This window comes from Lampetra planeri, chromosome 50 (assembly GCF_965212315.1).
Source record: "Lampetra planeri chromosome 50, kcLamPlan1.2.h2, whole genome shotgun sequence".
NCBI lineage: Eukaryota > Metazoa > Chordata > Hyperoartia > Petromyzontiformes > Petromyzontidae > Lampetra > Lampetra planeri.
The window spans coordinates 323,029-351,012 of NC_136156.1; the positions used below are offsets into that span (position 1 = coordinate 323,029).

General features: G+C 51.3%; 1 protein-coding gene across 1 annotated transcript; it reads right to left on the bottom strand.

Moving 5' to 3' along the window:
* Nucleotides 1-14,440: 14,440 nt before the first annotated feature.
* Nucleotides 14,441-27,752, bottom strand: LOC144734257 (popeye domain-containing protein 3-like). The gene is made up of 5 exons (XM_078616383.1): nucleotides 26,632-27,752; nucleotides 22,085-22,171; nucleotides 21,063-21,193; nucleotides 20,397-20,505; nucleotides 14,441-16,340 (listed from the first exon to the last, which is right to left on the bottom strand). The coding sequence occupies exons 1-5, from the start codon at nucleotides 26,899-26,901 to the stop codon at nucleotides 15,792-15,794; spliced, it is 1,146 nt and encodes a 381-aa protein (XP_078472509.1). The 5' UTR covers nucleotides 26,902-27,752; the 3' UTR covers nucleotides 14,441-15,791.
* Nucleotides 27,753-27,984: the final 232 nt, after the last annotated feature.

Below are 27,984 nucleotides of genomic sequence, written 5' to 3' on the forward strand. Positions count from 1 at the left end.
GTGATGATGTTGGTGGTGGTGATGTTGGTGGTGATGATGTTGGTGGTGATGATGTTGGTGGTGGTGATGTTGGTGGTGATGATGTTGGTGGTGATGATGTTGGTGGTGATGATGTTGGTGGTGATGATGTTGGTGGTGGTAATGATGTTGGTGGTGATGATGTTGGTGGTGATGATGTTGGTGGTGATGATATTGGTGGTGGTGATGTTGGTGGTGATGATGTTGGTGGTGATGATGTTGGTGGTGGTGATGTTGGTGGTGGTGGTGATGTTGGTGGTGATGATATTGGTGGTGATGATGTTGGTGGTGATGATGTTGGTGGTGATGATATTGGTGGTGGTGATGTTGGTGGTGATGATGTTGGTGGTGATGATGTTGGTGGTGGTGATGTTGGTGGTGATGATGTTGGTGGTGATGATGTTGGTGGTGGTGATGTTGGTGGTGATGATGTTGGTGGTGATGATGTTGGTGGTGGTGATGTTGGTGGTGATGATGTTGGTGGTGATGATGTTGGTGGTGATGATGTTGGTGGTGATGATGTTGGTGGTGGTAATGATGTTGGTGGTGATGTTGGTGGTGGTAATGATGTTGGTGGTGATGATGTTTATGGTGGTAGTGATGTTGGTGGTGATGATGTTTAGGGTGGTAGTGATGTTACTGGTTATAATGCTGATGGTGGTGATAATGTTGGTGATGGCAGTGATGTTGGTGATGATGATGTTGGTGATGATGATGTTGGTGGTGCTGATGTTGGTAGTAATGATGTTAGTGGTGATAATGCTGATGGTGGTGTTGTTGGTGGTGATAAAGATGGTGGTGATAATGTTGGTGGTGATGATGGTGGTTGGTAATGATATTCATTTACAGATGAAGTCGATTGCTGCCGCTGACTTCATCCAGCAGTGGATTTACAAAGCGCTGTTCTCTATTTCTTCTGAACGGATGAAACCTTTATGAACACCCCGTAGTATACATAGCTACATGTAATTTAACATTTCCAACTCTACAATATTAGAATGATTTAAACTTGAAACTCACTGCTCAGTATTCGCTCACTCTCGACGGGAGAGAACGGCTCTGATGCGCGAAGAACCACAGACGAGCAGGAAGTCAGCAGCCAGGGGGTGATCCAGGGAGACCAAAAATTGCCCAAGCTCTGCGGCCCTCCATATATTGAGATGTTTTCAGCCAATTAATGAGTGCTTATACACGTGGGAGGAAATCGGAACACCCGGAGAAACCCCACGGCATACGAGGTGGCGACACTCTATCCCATCCACATGTAACAGGTCGAGTCCACATTGTTGCTGCGCCCCATTCTCCTGGCGAGCCAGGGCATGGCACCTGCTTGACGCCCCTGGGAAGGGGGTTCCACAACATTTGTGTGCGGCGATCCCCCAACCTTCGCTACCTCCACAGTGCTGGATAATTACAGGCGAGCGTGGCCATCAGCGCGCTCGTCCGGTGTATACCGATGGGAAGCCCCAAGAACCAATTTGAAACTGTGCACGGTTCGGCGCTGGGGAATTGAAGGCGCGCATTGGACATATCTGCTCACCGGCAGCTGGCACGACCTATTAATAGTGGGGGCTCAAAAAAGCCCTTGCGCCGTGACACATGCTGGATCTACGAGCACGGCCCGCTCCCAGAGCCGCTGCTACGTGCCGGTCACTGCAGGGAGGACCCAATGAAAGCCGACGTGTTAAAAGGACCCAATGATGGCTGAAATGTTTTCATTGTGATCTTTACGAGGAGCACTTGTTTTGGTGTCGTACATGTCTTGTGTGACAGCAAGGGAACTAGGCATGGGCACGCTGGTGTGTTGAGTCTATGGGTCTCTGTGTGGTGAGTCTATGGGTCTCTGTGTGTTGAGTCTATGGGTCTCTGTGTGTTGAATGTATGGGTCTCTGTGTGGTGAGTCTATGGGTCTCTGTGTGTTTAGTCTATGGGTCTCTGCGTGTTGAGTCAATGGGTCTCTGTGTGTTGAGTCTATGGGTCTCTGTGTGGTGAGTTTGTGGGTCTCTGTGTGTTGAGTCTGTGGGTCTCTGTGTGGTGAATCTATGGGTCTCTGTGTGGTGAGTCTATGGGTCTCTGTGTGTTTAGTCTATGGGTCTCTGCGTGTTGAGTCAATGGGTCTCTGTGTGTTGAGTCTATGGGTCTCTGTGTGGTGAGTTTGTGGGTCTCTGTGTGTTGAGTCTGTGGGTCTCTGTGTGGTGAGTCTATGGGTCTCTGTGTGTTGAGTCTATGGGTCTCTGTGTGTTGAGTCTATGGGTCTCTGTGTGTTGAGTCTATGGGTCTCTGTGTGTTGAGTCTATGGGTCGGCGTGTGTTGAGTCTATGGGTCTTCGTGTGTTGAGTCTATGGGTCTCTGTGTGGTGAGTCGATGGGTCTCAAAACATATATTAGGAAGCCACTGGAGCCAGATTGAAAACTCACTTATTTAGAACTGCTTTTTGTGTTTAGTTTGATGTCCTTTCCCCGCATCACCGATAAGCACAGTTGGCTACGTACGGTGTGAAGGAAGTTCCCACCTATCGACTGACTGTGCTGTGTAACAATTGACACTGCGGTCTAAACGGGCAGCGGGGGGGGGGATAACAACAACTGCTCCCGATCTTTCAACTGCCCCTCCGGGAGATAGAACAGGTCGACCTCTGGACTGCAAGTCCTGTGTGCTCTACCATTAATGTACGTTGAGCTTCTTTCGCACCGTACGCAGCCAACCGTGATAATCGGAGGTGCGGGGAAGGACAACAAACTAAACACGCAACAAGTGGCAAACGCACTGCGCGAACCCACCAACATGAGTTCGATTCCCATCCACGGATTCGAGGATGATTTATAGTATATCAAATTCCTAGCGATAATGAGGTTGATTTGTAGATGATTTATGATTATTGCTGCTGATTATTCAACAATGACTTCCAAAAAATCGACATGAATGTTTAAACATCACAAACGCTTTTATTTCAACGGTCTATATTTTAAGCGGTGTTTAAGACAATAGGAAATAGTCATCATCGTGATTGGTATCGATATCATACAGCGACAGAGGGGATACTGTGACACTCACCTGCACAGGCACTGTGACACTCACCTGTACAGGCACTGTCACACTCACCTGTACAGGCACTGTGACACTCACCTGTACAAGTACTGTGACACTCACCTGCACAAGCACTGTGACACTGTACAAGCACTGTGACACTCACCTGTACAAGCACTGTGACACTCACCTGCACAGGCACTGTGACACTCTACAGGCACTGTGACACTCACCTGTACAAGCACTGTGACACTCACCTGTACAGGCACTGTGACACTCTACAGGCACTGTGACACTCACCTGTACAAGCACTGTGACACTCACCTGTACAGGCACTGTGACACTCTACAGGCACTGTGACACTCACCTGTACAGGCACTGTGACACTCACCTGTACAGGCACTGTGACACTCTACAGGCACTGTGACACTCACCTGTACAAGCACTGTGACACTCACCTGTACAGGCACTGTGACACTCTACAGGCACTGTGACACTCACCTGTACAGGCACTGTGACACTCACCTGTACAGGCACTGTGACACTGCACAGGCACTGTGACACTCACCTGCACAGGCACTGTGACACTCTACAGGCACTGTGACACTCACCTGTACAAGCACTGTGACACTCACCTGTACAGGCACTGTGACACTCTACAGGCACTGTGACACTCACCTGTACAAGCACTGTGACACTCACCTGTACAGGCACTGTGACACTCTACAGGCACTGTGACACTCACCTGTACAGGCACTGTGACACTCACCTGTACAGGCACTGTGACACTGCACAGGCACTGTGACACTCACCTGCACAGGCACTGTGACACTCTACAGGCACTGTGACACTCACCTGTACAGGCACTGTGACACTCACCTGTACAGGCACTGTGACACTGCACAGGCACTGTGACACTCACCTGCACAGGCACTGTGACACTCTACAGGCACTGTGACACTCACCTGTACAGGCACTGTGACACTCACCTGTACAGGCACTGTGACACTGCACAGGCACTGTGACACTCACCTGCACAGGCACTGTGACACTCTACAGGCACTGTGACACTCACCTGTACAGGCACTGTGACGCTCACCTGTACAGGCACTGTGACACTGCACAGGCACTGTGACACTCACCTGCACAGGCACTGTGACACTGTACAGGCACTGTGACACTCACCTGTACAGGCACTGTGACACTCACCTGTACAGGCACTGTGACACTGCACAGGCACTGTGACACTCACCTGCACAGGCACTGTGACACTCTACAGGCACTGTGACACTCACCTGTACAGGCACTGTGACACTCACCTGTACAGGCACTGTGACACTGCACAGGCACTGTGACACTCACCTGCACAGGCACTGTGACACTCTACAGGCACTGTGACACTCACCTGTACAGGCAATGTGACACTCACCTGTACAGGCACTGTGACACTGCACAGGCACTGTGACACTCACCTGCACAGGCACTGTGACACTCTACAGGCACTGTGACACTCACCTGTACAGGCACTGTGACGCTCACCTGTACAGGCACTGTGACACTGCACAGGCACTGTGACACTCACCTGTACAGGCACTGTGACACTCACCTGTACAGGCACTGTGACACTCACCTGTACAGGCACTGTGACACTGTACAGGCACTGTGACACTCACCTGTACAGGCACTGTGACACTGTACAGGCACTGTGACACTCACCTGCACAAGCACCGCGCTGCTGTACAACCGGACATCAACGCCGAACAACACCGCGGTAGCAACCCGAAAAGCACAGGCGGGAGAGCGGCTCGACATTCTAGAACGCTCAATACTTCTTACCGGGGGCTCTGCGTGGTGGTGGTGCGTGGTGGTGGTGGTGCGTGGTGGTGGTGAGTGGTGGTGGAGGTGCGTGGTGGTGGTGGTGGTGGTGCGTGGTGGTGGTGGTACGTGGTGGTGTGTGGTGGTGGTGGTGCGTGGTGGTGGTGGTGGTGCGTGGTGGTGGTGGTGCGTGGTGGTGGTGGTGCGTGGTGGTGGTGGTGGTGCGTGGTGGTGGTGAGTGGTGGTGGAGGTGCGTGGTGGTGGTGGTGGTGGTGCGTGGTGGTGGTGAGTGGTGGTGGTGGTGCGTGGTGGTGGTGGTGGTGCGTGGTGGTGGTGGTGCGTGGTGGTGGTGGTGGTGCGTGGTGGTGGTGGTGAGTGGTGGTGGTGGTGCGTGGTGGTGGTGGTGGTGCGTGGTGGTGGTGGTGCGTGGTGGTGGTGAGTGGTGGTGGTGGTGGTGGTGGTGCGTGGTGGTGGTGGTGCGTGGTGGTGGTGGTGGTGGTGCGTGGTGGTGGTGAGTGGTGGTGGTGGTGCGTGGTGGTGGTGGTGGTGCGTGGTGGTGGTGGTGCGTGGTGGTGGTGGTGCGTGGTAGTGGTGAGTGGTGGTGGTGCGTGGTGGTGGTGCGTGGTGGTGGTGGTGGTGCGTGGTGGTGGTGGTGCGTGGTGGTGGTGGTGGTGGTGCGTGGTGGTGGTGCGTGGTGGTGGTGCGTGGTGGTGGTGGTGGTGCGTGGTGGTGGTGGTGGTGCGTGGTGGTGGTGGTGCGTGGTGGTGGTGAGTGGTGGTGGAGGTGCGTTAACTAACCTGCACTGGGCTGCGCGTCTCTCTCTCTCCGCGAGCGTCCGCGCGCTATTTTAGGATGGACAAATGCGGAGTGCTGGGGCAGGGTTGGCTCACGTCGGCGGAGTGGGACGAGTGGAGAACGTGGGCTTGTCCTGCTGCTCGGGAGGAGGAGGAGGGACGCTCACGCGTGCTCTTCCCATGTCGCGGAAGCTGCCAAGCGCGCGTGGAGTTTGCGTCGACACTAGATGGCGACCTCATTGCGAGTGCACAGATACAGCCACGAGACTTTACGCGTCCGTCCCACGCAGAGCACTGCGTGTGGCCTTAATAGGGAAATACACGCGCAGGCAGGCCTCGCTTAGCGAGCAAGATGCGTTCCTGCAGAGGTGAGGAGCGCTAATCGAATCGGCGTTGAAAGGGGGTCATTATTCCACTGTATGTAGAAATGTATTTCGCATGAGCGCTACTATTCAGGGTAATCACACTAACAATACAGATGGTAAACATTTGATTTTAAATACTAATGTATTATAACATCAGTAACTATTCTGCATTGCACTCACGAGTAGCGGAGGGAGTCGAGGTTGGCGGAGCTGCTGCTTGCTGCGCTCCCGTCTGCGTCATTCTTAGAGAAGAGCTCCAAGACATCCGCAGGGTTCTTCGCGATGCCCTCAATCCGAATTCCTGTGGTGAGGTTCCTTTGAGGTGGAGCTTGAGACTATCCCGGTCGTATGAGTTCTCATCTGGCTAGTATAAACATTTTTTTGTAAACATTGAATTCTGACGGCGAGTCGCGATAATCGATACGTGTGGGGTGGGCTCCGATCTGCCTTAATCAGTGATGATTTTGTTGGTTATGGTAACGAGGCGGTTGGTGGGATCCCTTTAGAATAGGTGGGCAACCCCCACACGTAACCCACCCTGCGTGACCTGCCAGCCGACCAACTACCGCAAGATAAATTAGAAATGCAGTGTTCTGAATTGGTCTACTTTTGTAACACAGCCGTGTTCTGCATTTACAAATATGAAAGACATATACATAGATACTAGGCATTTTTCCATACTTTAATCTTGCATCGATTAATAAATTCAAATACCGATTAATTATTAAGCTCATGGCACATGCATTGATTTGACGTACGCAAGAATTGACGATTTTCCATTGTATGCATGTTGAACTTCTTTCGCACCGTACGTGGCCAACCGCGCGCATGTGCATAGTGTACTCTCGAACCCCCTTGGGATATGATCAAATCCAGAGGAATGTTGAAAATCAAGAAAAATCTGACAAATTTGTACGACGTTTCGCTGGGGATTACAACCATCATCATCAGGGGTTCGCAAAAACTGCTCCCGCTCCACTGTGTTTGCGCATCCCATCTTTAATTCAACCAGATATTCGAAACCGGAAAGTGATAACCTGATGTGAAGGTGACAACAAGTCCCTTCGGAACGCACGGGGACCTGTGTTAAATATACACACGGCTGCTATTACGAGACCTCGGAATAACATTGCACGGCTTGCTGGGAACGTGAAGACCGCAGATGGAGCTTTTGATGGAATCCTGTAAGGTCAGGATGCCGAACGTCCTTGCGTGCTCGATACCACGAGGGACTATTGTTCCACAGCGGAACATCGTCGCTTTAAGGTGAACCGAGACAACTTCTACCCAGTGGCCTTGCTATCGAGTGCGCAGGCGGTGCAACTGCACCCGGACCCAAGCGGGCTCATTTCATTGCTTCCTCCAGGGCCCATGCCAACCACGCCTCGCTACTGATCTCGCCTGGCTACCTGGGTGGTGGCTGGAGAGTGAAGATAGAGTGGAGTCAAAAGGCAAAGCGGCAGCTTCAGATGTTAACAAAATTGACCCGAAAACCATTGTAATGATGGAGACACGGCCACTCACTCGCTAAACCTTGACAGCCACGTCACGGCAAAAGCGTTAATGCATCGCTCGGTGCTCTTGTTAATCACGTGGTGTCACTGTGACTCTCGTACAAGTGACCCAATGTAATTTAAACTTTAGTATAAAGTTGTGTTACTATTACGAAGTTAACCTACATTGATCAAATAGATGCTTCGAGGACAAACACATGCAGGAAAATATTACAGAACCCATGAGCCTGGGTGACATTTGTTTGCCTGGGCCAATGTGTCTCCATTCTGAAGCCAACATTGGGCGTTGCTCGTCTCCGTTGGTTGCTCTGAGTGGTGGAAATTCCACATTCATATGGAACTGGGGGCCAGTTTTTCCACAGGACAACAAGTGTTGGGATGCCACAAATTGTTCGTTTATTTAATGACTCCAAGCAGATGATGGACGAGTCAAGCGTGTTGGTCGCTACCATCTGGGGTGGAGAATGCGATGATCGGCAGTTTCCACCAAGACCAAGACAGCTGTGTAGCCTGTCCCATAGCCACACTTCATATAACATCTTAAACACATTCACTGGAGAAACTACGTTGGCAATGATGCACAAGCACAACCAAACAACTCAACACATGGATCCATTGCATTGAAATAAAACATATATATCTACAATTAGTGACATTTCAGACAATGCCCCTTAGTCATGGCACATATTGATGAATTTGTTGAGGTTTTGTTTATATCTGATAGATATTTGAGATAACTTATTTTTATTATCCCAAAACATTATTCTATATCATACATACTATGGCAACCTTCAAATAAAATAAACAATCTTACAATAAGCTACCACCGTGTAATTTCTATCATGTAGAATTTTCGGTACAAATAAGCCATGTTTTGATCCAATGGCTCAAAGACCATAAATGACATTTGTCTAATAAACACACAGAGCGAATTAGCAACAAAGATCCCCCATATAGCCTTAGCAGACTGCTGGGGCAAGTCCTGTTTGCGAGCACCTATGAAGGCCGGTACGACACATGATAGTTTACACACCACACCAGTTTAACACGTCGTCGGCTTTCGCGACAAATATTATCCATATGAGGTGTTTTGGATTAGGTCGCGTAAATATAAATGTGTCGTTAAACCCGCCACGACGCGGCACAGCCAATTAGTAAGATTTTTCACGTAAACGAAACATGACAATTCGTTACTAGTTCAGCACATCGGTGTGTCGGAGAGTAAGCCCACAACTTCTACAATTCGAGTACGACGCTACGCCAGTAATGACAACTAACTTCATCAAGTGGTGTTGTCCGTGAGCGGGAATCGGACTCGGGTCGCCGGGTTCATAGCGCACCGAGCTGACCGCTACACTACCGCTCCCCACGACACACACACTTACACTCAACACGCCATCGTGTGCTCTAACACGATCAGCCTCATTAAGCACATCTCGTGAGTCGGGAGTTCACTCATTGGAACACACGGCGTGTACATCGCTAATTGGCAACTAATGGTTTTTGTATGCGTGGTTTGTTTTTGAGCACAAACTCGTGTTTTGAGATTAATAGAGGCGCCTCTGTGAAGAGGACACGCAAACTGCAAATCTACAGCAGCAGGCGTCAGGGTTGGGATCTGGATCGAACCCACGACCTCTTGTATACCAGGCGAGGTAGTTAACATCTCCTAGCCACCGTGGCGAGATGTTATCTCCCTCGTCGTGTTACCCCAACACATCCTGTCTGACCGTACGCTGGCCCTTCCTCTGGGTCTCTATTTTTCAAATAAAATACTGACGGTAAATATCTCTACAGTCGTCGGTGCAATTCCAACGATGAGAGGCGCACACAGAACGAGATGTGCACGGCCGACAGGAGGCGGATACTGTGAGCATCGCACGGAGTGAGCGATTGAACCCCCAGCACAGTGGCAGCGAGTTCTACATTTGGAAGGTTTTTGATATTCAGCGTGAACAGTCTGGGACGAGTACACGGGCGGCGTTTCGAGACGTTGGTGTCAGCTGAGGAGAAGGAGCCACCACCACCACCCATGGAGTCGAGGTTTGACGCTGATGGAGAGGAGGGAGCGATTGGTCCCTGGGGCAGAGTGAGCCGGGAGACGAGACGAGGGAGGATGGCGATGCGTTGGGAGGAGTTTGGAAGCCAACAGAGCGCCGTCGAATCTCGTTTTACGCTCGTCACAAAGTCCAACACACGTGAGAAATAACGAAAAAGAAGTATTTATTCAGTTACATATCTCATAGAAAATACCCTCATCGCGAGCAATTGCATTGTTTCGTTTGAGATACACACATAGAGAGAGAGTGCCAATAATACAATTTACAAAACACAGTCGGGTAGTCGCACATTTGTCAGCATGCAAGAGATATCCAATGCAGCCTGGGCACGTGGTGTGACAGGTCCAAGCCTTGTTGCGTTATCAGCTGAAGGGGAGGTGACCGAACTTGTAACTTGTTATGCCGTAGTTAGTTTTAGAAGGCGGTCATAACGATTGTTGATAATGAGGTTACAACCGCACAACGGGCAATTCTAATGTGTAAAAGAGTCCAAGCTATAAACAAGATCTATATTTAGAACTACTATGCCACGTTTATATAAGGCGAGTAATACCATTGTTATTGGGTAAATGATACGCATATCCTGTGGGTGACTAAACTATTGCTATGGTTTGTGCTTTTATTTAAAATATTAAATTGTGAAATGATTTTAATCGGCGGACTTACGGACATACATCCCGACATCACCGTGCATATTGTGGAGTCTTAGCACTCTGCTTGTATACAAAACAAAGAGAAAAGCTCGAGCGCGCTTCTAGAGGGTATTTGGCCTACTCTTCCACACTGACCAGACGTCCCCTAGGTTGACTCAGCCTCAAATTAGTACCTGGTGCGGTGTGTAAACATCACCACTGGGGAGACGAAGGCTGCCGGTTGTGGTACTGGCCACCCACCCCCTCGTTTACTGTGCCGGTCTTCAAAGGTGCTCGCTAACAGCACTTGCTCCAACAGTATGTTAAGACTATACGGGGGGGGTGTCTTCATCTTTGTATATTTAAATATATAAAAATTCGTGAATTGCATGTGGATGTGTTTGCTCTGGCTAGAATGTGAAGACGCGAGGAGGAAGGTCCGTCTCTAACAGAGACCCCCCCCCCCCATGTGCATGCACCAGGGCCCACGGGGAGTGCATTTGGAGGCGAGGCGTCTCATTATGAAACAAATTCCCCCGTTCGGCGCAGCAGCCACTGATTTACGCAGCGCGGTCTGTAAACGTCGCGCACGAAAGGGGCCGGTAATGGGTGTCCCCTTTTATAAGTGGCACACATCACGCTGACATTTACAGCCCTGATTGCTCGCACCGGCCCCCAATTGCCATGCGGTCATTCCACACAAAGGACGAACGGGGGGAGGTGGGGGTGGGGAGAGCCTTTGGGACTCGGAACACGCCTTAAATGTTGCGCATTGATCACTTGGATGGAAAAAACCCAAACCTGCCTGCCGGGCGTACACAAACACAGAGGAATACAATGCAAGTCTTGACAATATCTGCACATAAAATAGATGTACGGAGTGGTGCTAGCAATTGCTGCGAGAATATATACGGTAGAGTATACAGGTGCAAAGGTGTAGGCCTGCAACTGCCGGCTCACGCCACTGCTGGTGGAATGACCTCCACAAGGCGGAGTTCAAGAGAGGCCCTGCAGAGGGTATGTTGGCCTACTCCTCCTTGCTGGAAAGATGTCGTGAAAGAGGTGGGAGTACCCACACTTTATCCCACCACGCGTGGCATACCACTCTGTGGTCGACTAGCCGTTTATCCTGCTGTAGTGGACAGAGGAAGAGAGCTTTCAGACACGTGCACCAGGCTTTCAACTGCCGTGCCGAGAGATAGAATTTAACCGATGACCTCTTGAAATAAAGAAGCGGTGCATCTGATGTCTGTTGTAAAAGCAACATGTCAAGTTTTCAATACGAGGGCTTTTCAAAATCAACGTTCTCATGTTGACTTTCACCACCGGTCTGTTTCGTTGCCCTTAGATTCCTCAATATTTATGTATGTCCTTGGCAGCGGAAATAGGGCAGATGTGATTGACTGCGATAGTCTGTAATAGACGGTGTTTTATAACGGATGTTTTTTTTTATTTTCAGTTCCATGAAGTTGTTGGCCCAAATGAAAATCAACGAGTAAAAAAACTCCACCTTTGCATTAAAAAAAGTTTGCTTTTATAAACATATATATATAACCAACTAGAAGACATATGATATTCTATAGGCCTTTCGGTAAAGTCACGTAGATGGGTTGAAATAAAATAACAAAAAACTCCGACGTTTCGATCGCAACGAAAGCGGTCGTCATCCTCCTGATGCCATGCGGTCATTCCATCCTCCTGATGCCATGCGGTCATTCCATCCTGATGCCATGCGGTCATTCCATCCTCCTGATGACGACCGCTTGCCTTGCGATCGAAACGTCGGAGTTTTTTGTTATTTTTTCTGAACCTATTTCAGTGACTTTACCGAAAGACCCATAGAATATGAATTCCTGCAGGCACGAAAGCAAGATTTAGGACATGTGCTCATTACTGATTTAAATTGTCCTTGAAACATGGGTGTTCATCATATGTTTAAGAAAAATCATTGCGGCCTTTTTCCCCCTAAATTGCACATCGTTACAAATATATAGAGAAGCCACACAGAACTCCCTCATAGAGAGCGGCCCTTCTGTCAGCGGAGTAAGGGGCACGATATTGCAGGGCTGCACCTTTTTCTTAAGTACATAATTACAGGACGTTGAGGTGATGCTGTGTGTGTCTGTGCCTTAGGTAATTTCACAAGGTATTGTCTCTTGTATTATTTCAGCTATATAGTACTTCGTGTGCCGTTATCCATTGTAAATACAGAGGGCACAACATGCACAGGGCAGCCAAGGTCGTGTTTTTATAACCATAGCATATTCCAGACATTAGTGCAAGATTATAAAGCCTTGATCTCCAACATAACTCGACGCTTAATCCTACCCCTGTTTAATTGTTTGCGAATAAGTTACTACATTATTACCCTGCATATTCCACGACAGTGCTCAGTGACATTCTGTAGAATATTGTTTTATATGCTTATGGCCAGTCGTGTAGAGAGAGTACACTTACCAATAACATGCAGCAAACCAGCAGGATATGTTTAGCACAGTGGACTCTGCTGATGAGCCCAAGATGGGTAAAACTGGTCCAGAGTTTGCATGTTTAAGGACATGCTGATCGTTAACCTAAGTCTGGCAGGCCCCAGAGGCCGCTCAAAGATATTTTAAGGAGAGTGATGGAACAGAATGTGATTTAATTAATGTGCTACTAATTTATCTCTGTTAATTGAAGTCATTAGACTTATCCAAAGCATATATGCTCACCAACCCAAACCAAATATATGACAACTTGGTCTGTAACGGGAACATTCATGCTGAATGGTGATAACTAAAAATATAAACTTTTTTTCTAGGTCATTCTGTTTGAAACGGGCAATTATAAGATCGGATGCGACAGGAGCCCAGCCTCTCATCGGGGAAGCACGTGTTTGCGCGATAACGCGTCATCTCACGCGGCGTTTTAAATCAGCCGCTACATCAACGGCAGCAATCGAGATCTGCTCTTGTCTGGTTCGCGGCGAGCACGCAGGCTTATCTGTAAACAAATATCCGACCCGCATCGCAGGAAGCCATCGTACAGCGGTACATACAGATACACAACAAAACCCCCACGCTGCATCGCAGGACGATAACGGTTATATCTCTGATGTGCGTTGGGTTGTGCCGCATCTTGTTCGGCACAATGTCCGACGTTCCGCTCCTTGTGCTGTGAGCTTCTTTCGGGAAGTGAATTCGGTTCTCAACACCAGACATTGTGCAGAGCAGCACGCGGTGAAACCCAAAGACACTGACCAGCGTAACTGTCGACACGTGCGCAGGAATAGAGAGAGATTCACTCTTCAAATTCCTCCTAACTCGCACGTGCCACACTTGCGACGCACGCAATTACAGTCGACGCCACTATTCCCATTTAGTTGTTCCCTTCAAACAGATCACTGTCCAGTCTGGCACTTGGTGACGCGTCCATCAGAACAGGTGTCATGTTCTTTGCACACAAGGGCGGCCAACAGAAGACTCCCTGACCCAGAACAAAGTGTCAAACGATGTCGTCTTGAGTGGCACGGAGATGGGCCAGGAGGTGCCTCTGTGCACAACGAGACACGTGCGTCTCTCGTTGCACTTGGGACAATTGGCAGTGTCACGTGCGATCGGTGATGCTGCAACATATATCAACTCAACTCGAGATTATCCGGGGTAATGTCTTATCCGGGATGGCCTGGATAAAACAAATAGATCATCCAACATTCGTTTAAATTCGGATACAAAACGTAGTTTTGTTCACCTATGTTAGACGTAGAATGCACCGTCTCGGTTTAGTCACCTTCATGTTGTGCACTCACGTGACCACCGATTTAACTTATTGGCTTTGAAAGAATATTGCAACTTCATGGCAGCTTCAAAAACGTTGTTACTTTTGCTGTGTCTTGCGACTTACAAAGCGAACGTTCAATTGGACGTTTCCGCTCCTTGGCATGAAGTGGACACTTTCGCTTAAAATATTTCACAGTATTAACAGAAGCTTTTAAGGGCACATACCCAAGGGTAAGGGAGTTGATCAATGGTGCAGTGGTTAGCATGCTGGGTTACAAACCTGAGTTTAATATCTGTCCACGACTAACATCAGTGATGAGTGATCAGGGCCCCCTGCCTGCAATAACCCACACACTGACCACTGTGGTGAAGTATGGTCAAATAGTCCAGCCATCTGCAAGTCTAGCCATGTAAATATTAATTGATTATTTCAATGAAATGACACTTTAAGTCCATGACAAAATCAATTATTCATATTAAATCACGTGCAAATGCTAACTTCATTCTAAAGCAGGATGAGACGTACCACGCGGAGCAGGAGACGCAAGCAGACAGAAGTGAGATGAATAATCAATTTGATTTTTCCAATAAAATTTCAGGGTAAGAACGGTGAATAATTTCCCAATCGGTGTGCAGCAGCAGCAGCGTGATCTCAGACAATATGCGATCGCATTTTTCAAAGCGTCAACTCTCAACTGTCCATCGTTTGTGTATAACAAACACCGCCACATCAGCAGACACGGAAATAATAGATCAAGACGTTACTGTGTCTGGTAATGACCTTCACCGTTCATTAACTACAGTGCAGAACTATCTCCTGAAACTATCCACAATTGACTGACACTGCCGTATAAGTGAAACGTGTGCAGTAAAACAAGCTCACGTTTTGGGTATCAGCATGTTTCATGCTTTGCGGCAACATTTGAAAGTGCGAGTGTTCCAGCTCCCTGTAGAGATGCATTTCGAACTTCTTTCGCGCCGCACGTCGGCAACCGTGCCAGTCGGAGGTGTGGGGACCTCACGTCCGTCCGTCTGTGTCTGTAATAGCAGCACGTGGCAACTCTCACAGAGGTGATGCAACATGAATGAGCCTGTGGTTGAACGTTGTCTTGCGATAATGGACTATTAAAACCAGCCCAAGGGTTACCCCAAACTTGCAGACATAAAACCAACACTGAAAGGGGCAACTTGCAACACGCAACTTGCAACACGCAACTTGCAGACACGCAACTTGCAACACGCAACTTGCAACACGCAACTTGCAACACGCAACTTGCAACACGCAACTTGCAACGCGCTCATCTCGTGTTGCCCTGAAAGTTGCCCCACTGGCTTCCGTATTGCAATAAAATACCTTTAAGAGGACAACCGCATGTTTGTGAAGCGTTACGTAAACCATACACGTGCGTGATTCATCTTCATTGCTTCGTCGTAGACAGAGGTGGGATCGTGAACTTGTAGATGGATACAGTAATATTCTTCACGGTTGATCGAAACAGGTGGCTAAACTACAGCAGGGAAGACAAGGTGTTATAGAATTGTTGTCGAAAATGTGTTTCGTGCATCTAGTTACATCTTCTATAACAATGTTTGTAAACGGCGTTCGTAAAGCCAGGAACGGGTTCTTGTAAAGGAATATTTCTCGGGTACATTTCAAAAGCTATGGTGGCGTCTCGTAACGGCGATCGTAAGCCAGGTACGAGGACAGCGCGTGTGAAGAATGGGTTCTCTGCGTATAACCGAACTTCAAAGTTGACGGCAGAGTTTGTGGCGCCGACGGAAAGCCGCCTCTTCCGGGCACGCGCCGGTCAGAGGTGCAGGGTCTGCGTCGACGACCGCGTCTCCTCCGACCGTCGTCCCCTCAGGAGCAACTCTCCTCGCCCGTCCGCAGCAGCCAGAGGGAACCCGTCGCGCCGTGCCAACCTCGGCGCGCGCTCTTCCGTGGCCGACCGCCCCCCCTGGAAACCGCGCGCGGGTCTCGCGTGGGGGCCGCCCTCCCTCCGCGGCTCAGCCCGGGTCGGGTCGCCGACATTTGTCGCTCGCGGCTCGTCCCCCGCCACGGCGCCGCCGCCGTCGCCGTCGGGGTTCCCGCGCCGCACGCGGCTCGCTGGAGCGACGCTCGCGCGGCCGTCGGCATCGCCGGCGTCGCGGTCGAGGCCGGGCAGCCGCACGTCCAAGCGGGAGGCCCCCCGCGGGCCGCCGAGGCGCCCGTTGAGCAGGTAGAGCTTCTCGGCCACGTCGTGGGCCACGAGCAGCGAGAAGAGGCGCGCCGCGTAGCGGTCGCTCGCCAGCAGCAGGTACAGCTCCCTGCGGCGCCACGACACGAAGCGGCACGCCGTGTCGGCCGTCAGCGTCACCTGGCACGTGGAGGGGAGAGCACGGAGGACGGGGGGGGGGTGTGTGATGGTGCCAGACTCACAGTCTTGTCTACGCGTGCACGTTGGACTTCTTTCGCACCGTACGTAGCCAACCGTGCCAATCGGAGGTGCGGAGGAAGGACGACAAACTGAACACAAAAATAAGTTCTTAGTAAATTAGTTTTCAAATTTAAAAGTGCATAGCTCCAATCACTTTATAATATCGGAAGAAGGAGCATTCTAGACGGCCGTAGAAGCACGTGTGAAAGAGCCGCGTGACGCGAACCAAAAACACTGCTGCTAAGAGGATACATCACACTGCACTTAACCACCGGCCTGTGCTGCTCTCTACTGATCAACACGTATCCCACAGAGTCCTACTGATCAACACGTATCCCACAGAGTCCTACTGATCAACACGTATCCCACAGAGTCCTACTGATCAACACGTATCCCACAGAGTCCTACTGATCAACACGTATCCCACAGAGTCCTACTGATCAACACGTATCCCACAGAGTCCTACTGATCAACACGTATCCCCACAGAGTCCTACTGATCAACACGTATCCCACAGAGTCCTACTGATCAACACGTATCCCACAGAGTCCTACTGATCAACACGTATCCCGCAGAGTCCTACTGATCAACACGTATCCCACAGAGTCCTACTGATCAACACGTATCCCCGCAGAGTCCTACTGATCAACACGTATCCCGCAGAGTCCTACTGATCAACACGTATCCCCGCAGAGTCCTACTGATCAATACGTATCCCACAGAGTCCTACTGATCAACACGTATCCCACAAAGTCCTACTGATCAACACGTATCCCCGCAGAGTCCTACTGATCAATATTCAAGCTGCGTGATATCCTGGCTCTGTGGTATTTCTTCTGAGTGATTTACTCCCTGAGTGATATGTTATCTCAGCTATTTGGATATCCTTGTGGAGGTATCAAGGTTACATTTGCATGTAATCACAACCAGCCTGGTTGTTAATGTGTCGTATCTGAACTATAAACTACAATTAAAAAAAAACATTTATTTTGTCCCACTGAGCTATATAGCTCTTTTTCAGAAGTGACCTGGCCACAAGTGATAGCTAAACGAAGTGGCTTATACCAAATACTCTAAACGCACGTTTCTAAATGTGGAGGGAAAAGCGGAGGACCCGGAGAAAAATTCTCACTACCACGGGGAGAGAGACACGCAAACTCCAAATATACAGCAGCAGGCGTCAGGGTTGGAATCGAACCCATGCCCTCCTCTATACCAGGCGAGGCAGTTCACATCTCGCCGCCAGAAGCAGCTCACCACCACAAGCAGCTCACCACCACCACCAGCAGCTCACCACCACCAGCAGCTCACCACCACAAGCAGCTCACCACCACAAGCAGCTCACCACCACCAGCAGCTCACCACCACCAGCAGCTCACCACCACCAGCAGCTCACCACCACCAGCAGCTCACCACCACCAGCAGCTCACCACCACAAGCAGCTCACCACCACCAGCAGCTCACCACCACCAGCAGCTCACCACCACCAGCAGCTCACCACCACCAGCAGCTCACCACCACCAGCAGCTCACCACCACAAGCAGCTCACCACCAGAAGCAGCTCACCACCACCAGCAGCTCACCACCACCAGCAGCTCACCACCACAAGCAGCTCACCACCACCAGCAGCTCACCACCACCAGCAGCTCACCACCACAAGCAGCTCACCACCACCAGCAGCTCACCACCACTAGCAGCTCACCACCACAAGCAGCTCACCACCAACAGCAGCTCACCACCACCAGCAGCTCACCACCACCAGCAGCTCACCACCACAAGCAGCTCACCACCACCAGCAGCTCACCACCACCAGCAGCTCACCACCACCAGCAGCTCACCACCACAAGCAGCTCACCACCACCAGCAGCTCACCACCACCAGCAGCTCACCACCACAAGCAGCTCACCACCACCAGCAGCTCACCACCACTAGCAGCTCACCACCACAAGCAGCTCACCACCACCAGCAGCTCACCACCACCAGCAGCTCACCACCACCAGCAGCTCACCACCACAAGCAGCTCACCACCACCAGCAGCTCACCACCACCAGCAGCTCACCACCACCAGCAGCTCACCACCACCATCAGCTCACCACCACAAGCAGCTCACCACCACCAGCAGCTCACCACCACCAGCAGCTCACCACCACCAGCAGCTCACCACCACCAGCAGCTCACCACCACAAGCAGCTCACCACCACCAGCAGCTCACCACCACCAGCAGCTCACCACCACAAGCAGCTCACCACCACCAGCAGCTCACCACCACAAGCAGCTCACCACCACAAGCAGCTCACCACCACCAGCAGCTCACCACCACCAGCAGCTCACCACCACCAGCAGCTCACCACCACCACCACCAGCAGCTCACCACCACCAGCAGCTCACCACCACCACCACTAGCAGCTCACCACCACAAGCAGCTCACCACCACCAGCAGCTCACCACCACCAGCAGCTCACCACCACCAGCAGCTCACCACCACCACCACCAGCAGCTCACCACCACCAGCAGCTCACCACCACCACCACTAGCAGCTCACCACCACAAGCAGCTCACCACCACAAGCAGCTCACCACCACCAGCAGCTCACCACCACAAGCAGCTCACCACCACCACCACCAGCAGCTCACCACCACCAGCAGCTCACCACCACCAGCAGCTCACCACCACAAGCAGCTCACCACCACCACCACCACCAGCAGCTCACCACCACCAGGAGCTCACCACCACCAGCAGCTCACCACCACAAGCAGCTCACCACCACAAGCAGCTCACCACCACAAGCAGCTCACCACCACTAGCAGCTCACCACCACCACCACCAGCAGCTCACCACCACAAGCAGCTCACCACCACAAGCAGCTCACCACCACCAGCAGCTCACCACCACAAGCAGCTCACCACCACTAGCAGCTCACCACCACAAGCAGCTCACCACCACCAGCAGCTCACCACCACAAGCAGCTCACCACCACAAGCAGCTCACCACCACTAGCAGCTCACCACCACAAGCAGCTCACCACCACCACCAGCAGCTCACCACCACAAGCAGCTCACCACCACAAGCAGCTCACCACCACCAGCAGCTCACCACCACAAGCAGCTCACCACCACCAGCAGCTCACCACCACAAGCAGCTCACCACCACCACCAGCAGCTCACCACCACAAGCAGCTCACCACCACAAGCATCTCACCACCACCAGCAGCTCACCACCACAAGCAGCTCACCACCACCAGCAGCTCACCACCACCAGCAGCTCACCACCACAAGCAGCTCACCACCACAAGCAGCTCACCACCACAAGCAGCTCACCACCACAAGCAGCTCACCACCACAAGCAGCTCACCACCACCAGCAGCTCACCACCACCAGCAGCTCACCACCACAAGCAGCTCACCACCACAAGCAGCTCACCACCACCAGCAGCTCACCACCACAAGCAGCTCACCACCACAAGCAGCTCACCACCACAAGCAGCTCACCACCACAAGCAGCTCACCACCACAAGCAGCTCACCACCACCAGCAGCTCACCACCACCAGCAGCTCACCACCACCAGCAGCTCACCACCACCAGCAGCTCACCACCACCAGCAGCTCACCACCACCAGCAGCTCACCACCACAAGCAGCTCACCACCACCAGCAGCTCACCACCACCAGCAGCTCACCACCACCAGCAGCTCACCACCACAAGCAGCTCACCACCACCAGCAGCTCACCACCACCAGCAGCTCACCACCACAAGCAGCTCACCACCACCAGCAGCTCACCACCACAAGCAGCTCACCACCACAAGCAGCTCACCACCACCAGCAGCTCACCACCACAAGCAGCTCACCACCACAAGCAGCTCACCACCACAAGCAGCTCACCACCACAAGCAGCTCACCACCACAAGCAGCTCACCACCACAAGCAGCTCACCACCACCAGCAGCTCACCACCACAAGCAGCTCACCACCACCACCAGCACACAGCCACACGAGCTCACCTGGAACTTCCCATCTTCGGACGGCCTCAGGGACTCCCATTCTGGGGCATCCAGGAACTGGTAGGGATGGATGAAGTGCAGAAAGTGGCCTTCCACAGTCACCCTTAACCTGGGGGTTAGACAGTGACGGACACCGACAAGACTCGGGTGTAACGACGCTCAGTGTTCCCCTGTGTGCGTCAGATACAACACGAACTCATCCATTGTTATGGAGGACCGTGAGTAATGGTTAGCATGCTGAACTTGCAATCCAAAGGTCACCAGTTTAGTCTCATGGCAAGACGGTATAAATATATCTCTTCAAACCCTCCTGTGGTGGGGTAAAGTGTGGGCACAACACATCTTCCAAATCGTCTAATGATGGTGGTGATGGTATTGATGGTGGTGCAGGCGATGGTGCTGACGATGTTGAACATGATGATATAATAGTAATGATGATAGTCAGTACGATGACAGTGGTCGTAGTGGTGGTGGTGCTAATAGCAATGATGATGATGACAATGATGGCAGTGGTGGTGGTGCAGGCGATGGTGCTGTCGATGTTGATCATGGTGATATAATAGTAATGATGATTGTCAGTACGATGACAGTGGTCGTGGTGGTGCTAATAGCAATGACGATGATGACAATGATGGCAGTGGTGGTGCCGGCGAGTGAGCGGAACACCTGCCAGCCAGGAGTATGGAGAGCCTGTCGATGGGTGTGATGCCCTCCATGGCGTAGAGGTGGTGGGGCTTGAGAAGCAGAACCTCTTGGGCGCTGCACGCCATGACCCTGCGGAAGGCTTCCCGTGGTACCTTGGCCAGCGCGACACACGGAGAGGAGGAGAAGGAGCGTAACGCCCGTCAGCCGTAACCAACTCCTCACCCAGCCGTGCTGGCCAGCGTGGTGAGGTATTGGCAGTGCTTGTGTCAGGCCTCTTGCAGTGACACAAGCTGCCAAATAGAGCGGTGAGTGCTGGAGTGGTTAGCGCGCTGCACTTTGAACCCGGCGATCCGAGTTAGAGTTCCGCTCACGGCCAACACCAGTGACAATTATCTGAATCGGTCCTGGGCCTCCCCTAGGTCGACTCAGCCTCACTAGGGAGACAAAGGCCGCCGGGTGTGGTGCTGGCCATCCACCCCCTCGTGTGCCGTGCCGGCCTTCATAGGTGCCTCATTTTACAGTACTTGCTCTAACGTATTACGTTGAACTTCTTTCACACCATATGTAGCCAACGTACGGTGCGGGGTAACGACATCAAACTGAACATTCGTATTTGTGTATATCTGTATCAATGTGTGTATATATGAATAACTCTATACAGACACGCACTTGGCCTGACAGTCTGGTAAAGGCTATCGGGGGGATCTTTGTCTGTGTGTGCAAGACGAGAGTGCGGTGGTGTCGCGCTGAGCGCGCTGCGCTACAAAACCAGCAGCCTGAATCCAATCGCCGATCACGGCTCACATCACTGGCGAGCGCAACCTGATCCAGCCCTAGCTGCCCCACTCCGCCTCCTTCCCCAAGCCATGCTGACCAGTGTGGTGAAGTATGCTCAAACAACTCCCATGACTCATACAGCAGTGGCACAGGGAGTTCTTTAATGTGAACACTGTGGTTGTGATGAAAGGCCGCGGTGTGATGTTTGCAACACTAAGCTGTGATTCTTTTTTTGCCCAAAATTTGTCAACTGTTTCATTTGGTACCTGGAGAGGCTGAAAGATGCTCGTGTAAAGTTCTTCAAAGGCTTGGTCCAACTGCGCCGGTCTCAGTTGGTATGCGAGATAGAACACCTGCAGCGATGACACACACACGTGTGTGAGTGTGTGTGTGTGTATATGTGTGTGTGTGTATGTGTGTGTGTATGTATGTGTGTGTAGGCAGAATCAACTTCATCATCCGTCAGTCACGCAACTTTGTTTTAGTTGATCCACCTGCATGGAAAATGGCCAAACAAAGGCACAGCGCAAGACTCGCAGTGTGCACGTGGAACTTCTTTCGTGCCGTACGCAGCCAGACGTGCTCATCGGAGGTACGGGGGGAGGACAACAGACGAAAGACTCAGTCCGCGTTTGTTTCGAGTTCACAGAGAGATGTCGACAGAGTTATACACACACACTCGTAGAGATATTCTGTACGTACACCTTTCGAGTCTGTATCTGTGTAACGGGTTCCGGAGACACTTGTAGATGTAACTTCTTTATTACAGTTTAACACGTAGGCTTTCGCGACCAATATTGTTCATAATCAACGATTTTTGGGTTTAGATCGCGTTATTTATAAATGTGTCGTAACCCTCCACCACCCGACACGGCCAATCAGTAAAAAAGTGTCACGTTGACAAAAGACAAATAGTTCACTGCTTTAGTGAGAGAGATTAAACATGTTAAAGAAGCACTAAGACAGAATGGCTACAATAATGCTCAAATTAACAGAGCACTAAATGCCAAATCACGATCGCAAAGCAACACTGCTGAAAGCGATCAGATTATTAAAACAATAAAAATACCATTTATCTCAGGAGTAACTGACAAATTAGCATGTGTTTTGCAAAAGCAAAACATTACAGTAAGATTTGGTACAGTACACAAAATTCAACAACTAGTAACGTGCACTAAAGACGAATTACCTAAATTATCAACAGAAGGTGTATATCGGATTAATTGTGTATGTGGCAGATGCTATATTGGACAGACAGGGCGTAACGTTAGTGTAAGACTAAAAGAACACCAGAGAAATATTAAACTATCGCAAACACAACTGTCGGCAGTGGCAGATCATGCTTGCCAACAGGGACACTCAATTGATTTTGACAACGTTGAAGTGTTGTGTAAAACTAGTTACTACTGGCAAAGACTAATTAGAGAATCCATTGAGATTGAGAGAAACAGAAATAACTTTAATCGCTCAGACAGCTACAGGCTTAGTGCGGCCTGGAAGCGTATTATTAAATAAGATGCATTGCAATTCCTTATAAGGGAAACAAGCACTAACTGATTATTAATGTAGCATAATCACAATAGAACACATTCCAAATGATTACTAATCTACAACTCGCATCGTAACAATAGCCTTATTACTAATCAAGTATATAATTACAATAACCCCCCCTCAAATCTTTGCACCTGATGAGTTAATGATGACGTCACCCTGCTGCTGCTGCTCTATATAAGAACGGGAGACAGAGCAGAGCCTCACCATTCTGGCGAATTGCCCGATGATGCTGGATGCAATTACCAGCGAAACGTCGTGCTACTCAAATTGTAAATGTTGTGGTTTCACGCTTCAACACACCGGTGGGCTAAAGCAGTGAACTATTTGTCTTTTGTCAACGACACACTTCTTTATTACAATACAACACTCCAACAGTACTCCAACTCTCCAACAGTCCTGATACTCTGTTACAGCCTAGGTACACAGCCTAGCTACACAGCCTAGATACTCTACTCTGGCTACGCTCTGGAACTCGCCCTCACAAGGTCCGTAGAGTCGGGAGTTCCAGAGTCCCAGCGCTGGCTCTCACAGCATCCCAGGGTCTTCAGATGGCTGATCGTGGGTCTTGGGTCTTGAGTTACAACTGGGCCCTGATCGTCCAGGGAGCTCTCCTTTTATGCCTGGTCTAACGAGGGGTGGGGCCGTGTGTGCCACCAGACATCCCACAGAGCACACACAGCCCTCCCCCCCCGTTGGCGGCGCCAAAAAGGCTTAAGCGCCTGGGAACCCAGCGCCTGGCGCCCAGAGACTTAAGCGTCTGGACCCACCTGGGAACCCAGAGCCCCCAGCAGCCCCTCCCTTCTTATGTCACTACATCTGTATAGCGTGACTCAAATACTATACATACCCTGATACAGATGTACACACACTCGTGGCATGTGTCTGTACAGGCAGCAGAGGGTAATTGTCACCATAGGCTCAGTCCTCCCATCATGCATTGCCATGTCAGACCACCAACTCAAAGTGAGAAGAGTGGGACCTCTAGATCAGGGGTCGGCACTTTTTTAGAGTTATATTTCAAGAGCCGCAATGGCATGTGAATACGAGAAGGTGGTGCTCCTTACTAACTTGAGGAAGCAGCCGTCGCAGGTTGCGGACCCCTGCTCGATATTCTGGCTGGGAGTCAATTGTATTGAAATAAGCCCTGTCTGCTGCTCTAGATGTTGACACGGTGCGTCCTCCTTGGCTCAAGGGTTGCCAACCTGTTCCCACCTCATCGAGTTTTAAGCAACTTGCATCTTGACAACAAAGAGAAAGAAAAGCTCTCGGCCAGCTGACTGCGGTGGCGTTCGCCGTTTGCCATCCTTGCCATCCTTGCCAGTCGGCGATTTGGAGGGCCCCGGGTGGTGGATCGCAGAGAGATTCGTGAAACGCAAATAGCCGCTGTGCTGTGAGGTGGCCAAGAGAAGTCAGTTCAGCAGTGGTGTAAGCGTGGTTCACTAGAGCCCTGGTGAAATACATTGAATGGGGGGCCCCTGTCCTATTTACCCCCCTCTACTTTACGTATGCATTCCAGACGGCCGCAGTAGCGCATCTAAAAGCGCGCGATGCAGTGGCCGTTTTTGTCCGATGGATAGCCAAAATCCGCTGCGAAGATGACCGGAGTTTGCGTGATGGTGTATGCTCCTTGACAAGATAAGCCAGGCATTGTGGTTCATTTGCGACCTCGAAATGTATCCGTTCGACCACCGGCGCCTGGGCCTCTCTAACCCGTGGCGATGCGGTGCTGCAGTTGCACCACGTGCACACTCCACGACGAAGCCAAGTTTAAGTTATTTTGTTCAACCAGCGGTGGGAACTCAAGATTCCAGGGACAGTCTCATTTGCAAGAGTGTGCTGGGTCACCAAACATGGCGAAGGCAAAACAAACGAAATAGTAAAGGTCACCGCAGCCAAGAAGCAAACAGGAATAGAACAACAAAGAAACAGCCGCGTCGCATGGCAGATCTAAACATTGCACAATCACAAATCGGTGCCGCATCATCGACTCCCCGCAGCGCCCGTCGTGGGTCTTCTCCGAGTACTTCGGTGTCCTCTCGTTTACAAGACACTCCGTCTCGCGGGTGGCTCTCGCCTGAATGTCAACACTTTACTTGCCACAAACAGTTGGGCTACGAGCAGCAATGCGCTCTTCCCCTGTACGAGTCTCGAGACTCGGCGGACCCTTCCTGTATAAATAAATATGAAATTTATATTTTATTAGTAGAGTGGCAGCATGGGAATAAACGCAGGCTCACGGCGTTCCCCTTCACATTATTGCCAAGTCAACTTGTTTATTAAAAAAACAAACATACCCTGAGTTCTGTCTATAAAGCTACCGACTCCACCAGGGAACCAATAGCCCTTGGGCCAAATGTTAACTCTGACTTAATTTCACATGAGGACGACTACCGAAAACAACATTTATTATTTACTGGAAACATATGAGCCGTAACAATCGAATACCAGAGGGGAATATTTTAGAAGTTTAACATTCTCACTCACTTCTGTCACTACAAGGGCCTCTTGTAGTGACAGACGTGACTGAAGTGTGTGTTAGTAATGTGTGGCTGGCCAAAGGAATTTGAAATTCTCATTCGTTTCTCAATAAATAAAGAGGATTCCCCACCACTGATCTACACACTGGCCCATTGGGCATGAGCAGAGTCGTCACAATGGGAGGGAGAGGTGTCCATGTGTCGACCATGCTGGTTGTGGATGCTGGTGGCAATGGGGCTCGTGATGGTGGTGGCGGCACTGGTAGTAAACCTCAAATGAGTAGCTGGTGCGGTGTGTGAACAACACCACTGCGGAGACAAAGGCGGCGGTGCGTAATGTTGGTCACGCACCCCCTCGTGTGCCGTGACAGCATTCATCGGTGCTCGCTAACAGCACTTTCCCCAGCAGCCTGTTGGGGCTATAGGGGGGTCTTTGTCTTTGTGTAGTGTAGCGAGCGTGGGGCAAGGGGGTGCCTTGCCCCCCCTCCCCCCGTGACGAAAACTACGAGTTGGGGCCCCCTTGACAACCACCATGAGATCTGTTTTCAACAGCAGTGTAAAAGAACAAACACTTATTTAAAACAGAGCGCCCCGACAGCGTTAAATGTTCGATACCGTGAGCGTAACGGCGATGTGATTGGGCAAGATGAGCCGCGATATACAATAGCCGAGGTGCGACCATGCGAGGCAAATCACACCTTGGGGCCCACGTGAGCGATCGCGGCATCAATGTCGCTACCGACGCCACCGGGAAGATAGCAGGTGAGGTGCAGAGCGCTCACCTGGCCGAGGCACGCCGCGAGCAGCAAGAAGTTCCACCCGAACGCGTCGATGGCGCAAGCGTCGAGCCAGGCCCAGACGACGAGGCAGAGGAACGCGGCGCCCAGGAGGCCGTACGAGTAGAGGCGGCCCGCGAGGCCCGAGCCGCCCGTGGCGCCCAGCAGCAAGCAGACGGAGGCCAGCTGGAACACGGCGCCCTCGGCCCCGCGGCTCCACGCGCGGCACCTCGCGTGCCCCTCCGAGAGAGGCCCACTCTGGTCGCTGCTGCTCATGTCCGCGCGGGTCGCAAGTCGGTGGCGGTGCCAGCCAAGGACAACCACGAGATCGATCTTCTGTCCGATTCGGACACCACAGCGTTGATGTTTGCCGTTGTTGCTAATTTAGTTGTGAACCTCGTGGGATCTTCGTTTTCTATGACTTCTTCTTCTTTCCAAAGCCACTGCGATCTCATGTGTTCATCACGAGAGAAGAGGCATTACGTCACGGCTCTAGGTGTAGTACATATCGGCAGCCGTGCAAGTTCAGCTCTTTTCGATCTTGGATATGTCTGCAATAACCATACAGCACGATGTTGTTTATAAGACGGCAGTCAACTGATTTGTTTAAGTCTTCAGATGACTAATGGAATCCACCGATGTCAAATTAATATCCTTGGCTTGTTTTGGGTACCGGCTGGACATCGTCACATATACACGTTACCAACCGTGACAGATGTATCCTGTTAACCGATAAATGCCTCCGCACACAATGAACTCATTGCCACTGAGTTACGGAATGAGCATCAGATGTACACTTCACGCAGCTTTCAGCGAGGACACTTGCGCTAAGTCGACACAGGCAATGATGCTGATGTGGCAATAACCACACACACACACAGATCGAGTGCTCGAGTACGGAGTTTAAGCCGCTCGTCGTCGCTGCTGGGATAAATACCCGCAATGGCTGTCGGTGCTCACATGGGCACTGGCTGCTCCAAATCGTCAACAAATGCTCGCGCTCTCGTTTCGTCCGGCTGCTCAGGGCGCCGCCTCGAAGTTGGTGGCACGAGAGCCGCCTCCAGCCCGCACGAGAGCGCGGTGCCTCCAGCCCGCACGAGAGCGCGGTGCCTCCAGCCCGCACGAGAGCGCGGTGCCTCCAGCCCGCACGAGAGCGCGGTGCCTCCAGCCCGCACGAGAGCGCGGTGCCTCCAGCCCGCACGAGAGCGCGGTGCCTCCAGCCCGCACGAGAGCGCGGTGCCTCCAGCCCGCACGAGAGAGGTGCCGCTCTCTCTCCGCCTGGGCGCGCGCCTCCTGGCGAGCGGCCTCCCTGCTGGCTCGGCACAAAACGCGGCCAAGATCGCGGAGCCGGGAGTGCGA